Source organism: Phalacrocorax carbo, chromosome 8 (assembly GCF_963921805.1).
Source record: "Phalacrocorax carbo chromosome 8, bPhaCar2.1, whole genome shotgun sequence".
Lineage (NCBI taxonomy): Eukaryota > Metazoa > Chordata > Aves > Suliformes > Phalacrocoracidae > Phalacrocorax > Phalacrocorax carbo.
Genome location: NC_087520.1, coordinates 15079842 through 15089375, shown reverse-complemented (window position 1 = coordinate 15089375; position 9534 = coordinate 15079842). Strand labels below are relative to the sequence as shown.

Genomic DNA, 9534 nt, shown 5'->3' with positions numbered 1-9534 from the left:
TGCATCTGCAGGGTATTTTTAATCTGCCTCAGCTTTTCAAACGACCTCAGGTAACCTTCACAGCACAACTGTTTTTGAACTTGGGTTGTTGGGGTGTTTCCCTGCCTTCTGAAGTTTGATTTCTGCTACAGCTTAAAAGAACAACTCAGTATAATGAAGAAAAAAGTGTTCAAGCCCAACTATGAAACAGCTACCTCAATACTCAAGTACTGACCTGAAGCTGGCACCGAGCTGAGAGTAAAGCAGGTGTTTCCTAGACTAAAGAAAATAAGTCAGGAGTCCATACTATATTCTTAAATATGGTTTAATACTCTTCTCCATTTCTGTACATCACAACACCAAGATATCACTGCTTGGGATCTCTCTGCAGAGGCTATATAGTATGCAAAGGCTAGGATTTTTCACCCCCGTTTAATGTGTTTGTATGTGTAAGTGTAATACATATCAGTATATATTGATATACACATCAATATATAATGCAATATATATCACTGAAGAGAACACATTGATTAAAGAAATACAAAAATTTGGCATCATTTCCAAACTTAAATAGTAAAAATAAAAACTACAAAAAGGAGCTGCATACCCTAATGTATCATGTGAAACAACAAGCAGTATATTCAAAAATGTAAATTTACATCCAATTTTTCTGGTCTTGTCATGTCACATTAGACCCATTTACAATGGCAAAATCCAGAACATACCGCTGTGAAGACCGCAAATGTGCTCAAACCTGGGTTTGCACAGACCTGCAGCAGACCCAGTCACACCTTTTGTGACAGATTCCAGCTTTGATGTGAAAATGGCAGCAAAGCCATCTGCCAGTTTATAAACCAGGGTTACAAATTATATTGCTCACAATGACTGTAATTTTGGACCTCAAAGGACAGCATGACAGAAATTTTAAGACAAGCTCCCCCTCCGTTCAAGTGAAACAGGATAATCGGAAAAATAGGCAGGTATGCAACTTGGAACAGCAACTGCTTTTGACCAATGCACCAGGAGTGACAGAGCCAGAGAAGAACAGAACTACCAGGCACCACGATGTCAGAGTGCCCAGAGAACCCATAACCCCCAAAAAGAAGCAAGACTTGTGCATTATCTTGTGCCAATGTTCACTTCACCCTCTGCCTGCAAGACCACCCGAAAAACTCTTAGCCATTTCTAGTAAGTTGAAATGCATTCTATATAGCAGGCATGACGAAAAGCTTTCTTGAGTCTTGATGCAACCAGAAGTTCTAACCCATTAAGGGCACATTAGAGTTCAGCATCAGATTTACAGGACACTTGTGAGCCAATACAAGACAGCCTTAGTGCTGGGAGATGGACATCCCCAGTGGGTTGTGCTAACGTTCAATGTTTTAGTATCAAGTGCTCCAAATGCACCAGTACTAAGGTTTTAGTCAAGGGCTCCACTTACTAATTATTCCTGTAAAATACCCGCTTCCATTACAGAACTGTGGGTTCAAATTCACATAATCAAGGAAACCTTACGCAGTCCTAAAGCAAAAAGAGGAACAAAAAGCGACATGTACCTTACTTCACTTAAATCATGTGTTTATTTTTATCAAGACTGAAAAAAAAATCCTGAAGGCTGCACTGCTCAAATCCAAATTAAGCCCAAGACTTCAGCAGCATTTTCATTGCAATCAATGAAGTGCATTTCCTAGTTTGTAAGAGCAGTGCTTCTGCAAATAGATTAAAGCACGTTTGGCTGGTAAGCCTCCCCAAACCATCTGAATTTGCAAGCCACACGTTATAGGCTAGCACTCTAGGTAAGTGCCTTCTCATTCTTTTGAAGAGAATAAATGGCTCCAATTTCATTACATTTCTTCTGCAGTCTAAGCTGAGAATGCCATGTAAATGGGTCACGAAGCTGCAAAATGCAGCAATTGATTTCTCCAATCAAAGTAAAAAGAAACAAACCAGTAGGATTTTACTTCTATTAATTTTTGAAGGAAGAGGTTTACAGCAGTTAATGTATCATGAAGGTTAAAAAAATCATTTTCATAAAATACAAGAGCAACCAATTTCACCATTGAGTAAAAGTAAAAACTGGGATTCTTTTTAAATTAGTCCGAAGTGGCATATAGGAACTTAGTAGTTTGCTGCTGTACTGACACTATGACAAATCAAAGTGTAGGGTTTTGCTTTTTTATATCCAATGCTTGTGGATCAAGTTCTGGAAATGTTCCAATTCTAAGGCAGGGATCTGTTGTGTTTTCCACCATGAGTTTGCTCCTTGGGTTGGATGCTGGAGGGGCGAGGCACGTTTTGCCAGACCCAGGTCGACTACCTAGTAGTCATCAAGGTCAAAAAATTCATCGTCTCCTCCTTGGTATTCCATTCCCTGGAAGTCCACTCGGTACCGCAAGATACCTGGTAAAAACAACAAGCTTTAGCTTCTTTGAAATTCGAAGAGCACTTTAAGCCATTTATTGAGCCCCATCTGCACATCAGGAGTTTCTCAATTAAATTTTCAGAAGCTGACTTAGCACCCGTATGCAAGTCTTCGCAGACATGCGGCTAGAGTGAAAATGCCACATCACATCACAGCCTGATGTAATTTATTGCCAAAAGGAAGAAATACCTACCTGCCCAACACAGACCAGCTTTCCTTTGGAAAAGCTGAGCCTATTCTAGGACGACTGTATCTCCAAAAAAACCTACCAGCTCAGACAAAGCCCTATCAGTAGCTGGCACTGAAATAACTTTTACGATGGAGTAAAAGCAATATTTAGCGGCTGTCTTGCTGGATTCTTCCCACCCCAAACACCAACCTGGGTTTCTGGAAAGCCTTTACCCCTGGAAACTTTTACTTAGATGAAGGGTATTCAAGGAGTATTTAGCTTGTTTCAAGTCCTTGCAGACTTGAAAAATGGTGGCAAAGAGTATCCTACCATGCAAAGAGGCTGGATCTGGCAGGACAGGAAGGACTCCTGGCATTATAAACCCTGAAAACTTAGAAGCCTGTTGCTCTTTGTGTAGCCAAACAATTCAAGCTTGTTTCCTTCTGATCAGTGTTCTCTGGCCCCAAGAAATTCCTCTTTACAATATACTCATCCTCATTTTACATCCATCAACCTAAACATAGTTAAGTAGCAACAATTGGCTTATCAGCAAATAAGCAACAGCTTTGTCCTAGAATCACTAGTCTGGGGGGAATAAGGTGCATGGCAGGTGTTTTTGCTCTACCCTGCTAATGATTTTTGTCATACTGAAGCACATGAGCTATCAGCACCTCTGCCAGGCTTGAACTCACTGACCAGTTTCAGCTAAGAGAAGGACTGAAGGATTTCAGAAGCCTCATTTCTCCATGAAGTTGTGCTAAAAATACTTTTATTTTGAAAAGATGCAGAAGATTGGGGAGCAAAGTACAGGGAAGTTCTGAGAGATGAGTAACAGATATCCAGCTGCTTCAGAAACTAGGCTGGTGTTTGTCATACACCACTTCTACACAGCAGGGCATGCTCTGCCACAAAACAACTGTGCAGATAGAGTGAAGCAATTCACAGCCCTTCTGAAATTCAGCAGCTGCAAAGAAGGACAGTCCAACCCTCTGAGCACTCCGAAGGACAAAGGGATCTGAGGAACACAGTCTGAAACTGATAGCCCATGCAGCAGCATCTCCCTGAATATGGAATGAATTCACCTGGACACCCCTGATGAACATGATAGTTTCTTAAACTAGTATGGTGACTAACAGAAGATTAATCTGTTCAGTTTTTCGCTTGTGTTGGCACCAGATTAAATCAACCATTAACGCCCCCCGCCCTTTTTCTCTTGCAGTTTACCTCCAATTCCTCCAAATCCTTTCACAAATTGGGATCCTTCCTGTGATTTGTCTGTAACAATTTCCAATGTTGCTCCGAATTTCTTGTAGTTGTTTGCAAACCATTCCAGTAGGGGCATACTTTCTATCAGTTCATGTTCCTGGCCAGTCTATGTAGACATTTGAGGGGGGGAAAAAAAAATTTTAAAAGTTACGGTCACCGCATGTTAGGTATTGAGAAAAATTCATACCAAGAGTTGTCTTTGGCTTAAATATCACCACCATCTTTCCAGTCCTAAGACAGAGACACCAGCTTTCATGCTCCATAGTCTGGAGCAGCCCAACACACTTGCCAGGGTCCAGGTGGTAGGCATTCCTGACACATCTGTATCAGACAAGTTGCTGGCACAAGCAGAAGGCTCCTGGTGCTAAGAAATTAAGTACTGACAGGCCTTCTTTTGAGCCTCCATTCTATAGAAGTCAGTGCAGAAGCAGGAGAGGAAATGCCTTATTTATTATTACACTTAGGTTTTCCTGTTTCTTTAGATTTGCTTTATACCCTGCAAAGAGTCCATCACCACTCATCTAACCAGGCAGTGTTTACTATAGGAAATACTGATCTAGGCAAATACAGAGGCAAGAAGCATAGTTTTATAAGTAGAAGGTCAAGTGATTATTGGCATAGAAACACTACACCATTGCAGATAACACTGTAAACCTTCTGTGCACAGAAGGAATTAGCCATTACCCCACCAGGAGGGAAAGTGGCTGGAAATGGCTACCCTGACAGTTCTAATATGAAACAGAGATGACCACCCTTTTTGCAAGGGACAGACTTTTTTGCCCAGCAACAGAGCCCCATCAAGATTTTTTGACCTGTACAGGCAAGAAAACTCACTGGCAGTGAGTGACAGATCCACATTTCAAATATATCTAGAAGCAAACAGTCCCTTGGACTTATATCCACGTCATAGCTTCTAGCCTCACAGTTGTTTTGTGCTGACCAAATCAGTGCACAATAAGCAGGGAGTAATGGTTTGGGACCTTAGCCTGCATGTTGCGTGGTGGCTACCGAACTCTTCTACAGCAGATGGTTTGATGGTGGTCAAAGGCCCCATATTGCCTGCCACTTCAACTCATTTATGCAACCTTGGAATTGGCAGCAGGAAAGACTGGAGAAAAGCAAATCTAGAATCCAGGGGTTACACTGAAGGTGACAAGAAGAGCCACAGGCTACCATCTTGAAGCCTCATCTGAGTGCAAAAAGTGTCATCTCATGCTCATGTGCTTGCAACAAACTAAGCTCAGATATTCAGAATGCTGCACCAGTACACCAAGAATAAATCTACAAGCCCCAAAGCTGAAATACCTCTTTATCTGTGAAGTGGGATTTATCCTTCTCTTGTTCTGGTGTCAAATACAGGATCTTCTCCTCTGAGAAGGGAGAGAAAAAGAAAATGTTAGGTTGGATAAGACTACCAGATGCAGGTTAAAGACAGCAAGAGGCTGACCACAGCCAGCAATTACAACACAGAGGGTTTGATCATTGAGAATACCTTTCTTTCTAGCTGAAGCTCTATGGGAAACGAAACAGGGCACATCAATAGAGAAAAACTATAGTGCCAAAACCAAAGAAGGCAGAGGTCCTACTACAGGCATACAGTTTGTCTATAGGCAGTAAGAACTGTGTTTCTGGACATAACAGTCAAGTCAGTCTCCCCTCTATAATGCACTGGTATCATTTATACTTACATAACTGAAAGGCAGGTTTCACACTAGTTATGTGACAAGCTGCCACCCCAGCACTGCAATTTCCTCTCCAGAGTGGAGGCTTGCTAGTTTCAGACTTTTCCCCCAGAGTAGCTGGGAAGCTGCAAGTTAGTGACCTGCCTACATAAAATCCCCTTGATCAAACCCTTAAGAATTTAGGGAGTTCCTCCAGCATAACCTGTCCAAGTGAGACTGCTTGTGTTAAACACTCACGGACCTTTCGGTCTCGCAGAAGCGCCACCTACCCTCTGTGCCTTGGCAGTGCAGAACGTATCTCATTATATCCAGATTTTCATAGACTATCAGTATCTCTACTGCTCCCATTTCCAAAGCTTTTAGTGTATCTTCAACACCAAAACAGTACTTCCCCGTGTCCTGGCTGATTTCATCGAAGTATCGTCCTGCAGCCAGGATACAAAGAAGGAGATTGTCATGAACACTGATCATGCCACATGGGTTTTTAACAAACCTGATTTGAATGTAGGAAGAAACTGGAAAAGGAGACTGCAATGCTGTTGAAGGAAGCAAGGGATATGATAACAGGTCAAGGCATGTAATTTAGAACATTCATTGGCAGAAAGTCAACTCCATTTAACACTGTCGCATCAGGAATCTCACTCCACTGAAAGGCTTACCTTCACTATCAAACAATCGATTGGACTAACCCACCAGATGACACTATTTAAACATCATTCTTTTCAGTGTGAGGTAGCTATAGTTACTATTGCACTCTTGTGCTTTCAAATTAGCAACGTGTGTCTGCTGACAGTCAGACAAGGGATCATTTCTACTGCCATCTTAAAACAAAGTAAAACTTAACTCTCACCTTGGTGATCGTGCAAGCAATAAGGAGACAGTTTTTTTCCCCTCCCACCCATATGTCACCAGAAGGCCTGAAATTATCTTTTCATCTTTAAACAGAGAAGACCCAAGAAGTTTGGGGAGGGGGGGTGGATGGGGTGTGTGTGTAACCAACAAAACCCCCCACTCCTTAAAGTCTCATTAAGTTCTGCAGCATTTGAGAAGGTGTCCAGGTAACAGAAGGAATCACTACAAGTCATGCTCTGCTCATCTGAAAACATTACAGGGCTGAGGCAGCACACAAAAGGCATTACCAGGAGGTCTTAAGCAAGATCAGCACATTCAGTCAAGCAATATCTAGCTCAGGAGAAGGCGAAGCATATAGTCACATACCTATTAGTTTCTTCTCTTGAATGAATTTCACGTTGGAGAGGACCTCAGTTGACAACTCAATTGCTTGATTGAATCCATTTTCTCCTCCGTATGAAATGTCAACTAGTTTGAGCACTTTGGATTGCAACCGCTAAACAAGAAAAAGGAGACAAGAAAAAGAGTATTAGACAGCACTGCCATAAGACTACTTCATAATACCACAAGAATAAGTACCTGGCAAGAGTCACAGCATTAATGTATTTCGCTTCGCTTGCAAGCAGAGGTTCTGAGTCAGGGGGACCTCTGAATACTTAATTTTGAAGCACAATTTTCAGGCAACAGGGCCACAGAGGTTAGGTTTAGTGGACTTCAATTCCAGTAAAGCTTCTAGTTCAGATTTGGGAACACAAAGAACATGAACACCAGTTCCAAAATGGGGAGAATGGATGTCTTATTAGTACAGTTACTGAGAAAAGAAATACCTTGCAGGAGGTATTAGGAAAGGGACACCTCTCTAGGATACATTGGATTTCTAGTTTTGATCAAATTACTTAAGACACTGAAGTTACATTCTTCCTGAGTACATCTTATACAAGAGCTACTACTATCACCATGTTACTACTGAAAGCTTAAATGTTTGGGCTTTGCTCAGAAAAGGCCACTCACCTGATCAAACATGTCAGATTGACTTAATTCAGTTTTGAAGTCAGCTGATCCAGCTAAAACGAGACCAGCCACGTTCACCTTGTCGCCAGAAATGAACAGTTGCACAGCCGTCTCTGCTACCTTCCTTACATAGTTGTGTCGTTTTTCCATTCTCAAACGAGCAAAACGCAAGGCAGACTGACCTCCTCTACCTTTACAAGAGAACAGATGTGAGGCAGCCATTTGGAAGTCATTTCATTTCAGGAAGGTTATTAGTACAAGGTCCCAACTGGGCCCTGAATAACTCAAGTCAAGGGCAGATGCAGCCTTCAGAATTAGTTTGCCACAAGCAAAGCCAGGGGCACTCATTGAAACAGCAAGCAAATAAAGATTGTTCATTCACAGCAAGAGATTTTTTTTCTCCATGTATCCCACAGAGGAGAATGTTGAGGGTTTTTTTTTTTCTTTTTATATGGACTCACAACTCTCCATAGAAGTTTTGACCATCTGTGCACATTTTTTATGTCCTGTACCTTCATTAAAAGCCATTCCTTTGTTACACTGCCTCACATATCTTTGTTGCTGATGCAATGCATCCCAGCAGTCTCTGCTGCAGAAACTTACTGGGGTAGATGTTCCTATTTTGTTTTGTCCCATCCTCATCTACAGAGAAGGATGGTAAACCAGGAGTAGCTAACAGACAATTTGCTGAATTCATCAGTAGCTCACTACAATACCGCATCGCTTAGTGGAACTAGAATTTTGCTTGCTCCATTAGGCTTCTGTGCTTCTTGCAAGGAACAATTTCTTGCTTTTCACTGTGGTTTGCATGCAACACCATCAGATGCAAACTTTAAAGACACTACCAAGTGGTATTACTACTTCTGCCATTTGAGACTATCCCAAAACCAAGTAAAGGGTCAAATGCACCAAGAAATAAAAAGCACCACTTTAAGAAGATCAACTGCATATTATGGTGATTCATTAGTTTTGACAGAAGGCACAGACTAGAGGCTTTGCTGTCAGATTTCAGGGAAGCAAAGAATTGAGTAGAGCTAAACACCTACAAGCCAAGTTCCCTGCTTCTACCCTCACATCCCACCGTGCAATACTCTGCTGCAAACAGTCTAGAGTGAGACTAGTGCATTACCATGCTTCTTTGGAAGATCCACAGTGAATTTGTGCAGGACTTCTCTTGTGTTTCCTTGAAGAGTGCCAAAGAGTGCACCGCTACCATCTATTACAATAAAGCCAAACTTGCTGTCGTCGGAAAGCAGCGCTGTAAGAGCCTGGAACAGAAAACCATGTTGTCAGCAGTATGCACCAGTTTATTAAGGACAGTGGTTCAGAAAGACTACCAGAAACAATACATCTCAATAAATTTTAGTTCTGTAGGTGGCCACTGCTGTTTTTTATAAATAAACTAGAAGAGCAGCAGATTCAGGAGCTGAGGCTATCCCAGATGACTATCTTGCACAATGCTGCCAAAAGCAGAAAGAAAGCTAATGTTTAAGCTTGATAACTATTTTCACAGCATTACCAGTTCATCACATGACATCACAGGCAGGTGTAATAGCAAAACCCTAAAGACTGGCTCTGGAAAGTGTTAAGTGAAACAGATCACACCTCTACAAGGCTGCATCACCTCTCTGGCTGGCAAACCAGAAGAGTAGTTTTCCTAGCATTCCAGCCAGGAAAGCAGAACTTTCTTAGTTCACTGCTCAGGCTATTTGTCAGTTCAGTTTTATACTACAAAGCACCAATACAGGCTTTCAACTTGCCAACTACCACAAATACTGGTTTGCTGCACTTGCTGACTTCAAAAAGTCCCAAAGGTAAAATGATGAAATCTACAGCGCCTATGACAAATTCAGCCTTACAAAGCAGAATTAAGTAACAGCAGCAGTAATTACCCTGTGTAAAACTGGCTATAGAGAAGACACCCACAATATTTGTTGGAAAAGTCAGTTATCCTTCAATTTTCTTCCCTTTAAAGGCGGCAGCAAAATTCACCCTGTAAGGTAATTTGACTAACAACTAAAGCACTGCTTAGTATCAAGGCTGTTGAGTTACTTTTGTCCAGTTTCCTGCCCAGCCCTGGTGTGGAACATCCACAGCTACCCGATCTCCACACTACTCAGAATCTGTCAGCTACTGTTCCCTCATGGGCAGCC

At 41.8% G+C, this 9534-nt stretch overlaps 1 protein-coding gene across 2 annotated transcripts in view; it reads right to left on the bottom strand.

The window, feature by feature from the left end:
- Positions 1-286: 286 nt before the first annotated feature.
- ETF1 (eukaryotic translation termination factor 1) overlaps positions 287-9534 on the bottom strand; it is a 29172-nt gene continuing 19924 nt past the window's right edge. For both annotated transcript variants that reach the window (XM_064458891.1, XM_064458892.1), the window contains 7 exons: positions 8511-8649; positions 7382-7572; positions 6737-6866; positions 5788-5943; positions 5142-5206; positions 3795-3942; positions 287-2379 (listed from right to left, as the gene is read on the bottom strand). In XM_064458891.1, the coding sequence (XP_064314961.1) occupies positions 2297-2379; positions 3795-3942; positions 5142-5206; positions 5788-5943; positions 6737-6866; positions 7382-7572; positions 8511-8649 (912 nt within the window). In that variant the 3' untranslated portion in view covers positions 287-2296. The remainder of the gene's footprint in view (positions 2380-3794; positions 3943-5141; positions 5207-5787; positions 5944-6736; positions 6867-7381; positions 7573-8510; positions 8650-9534) is intronic.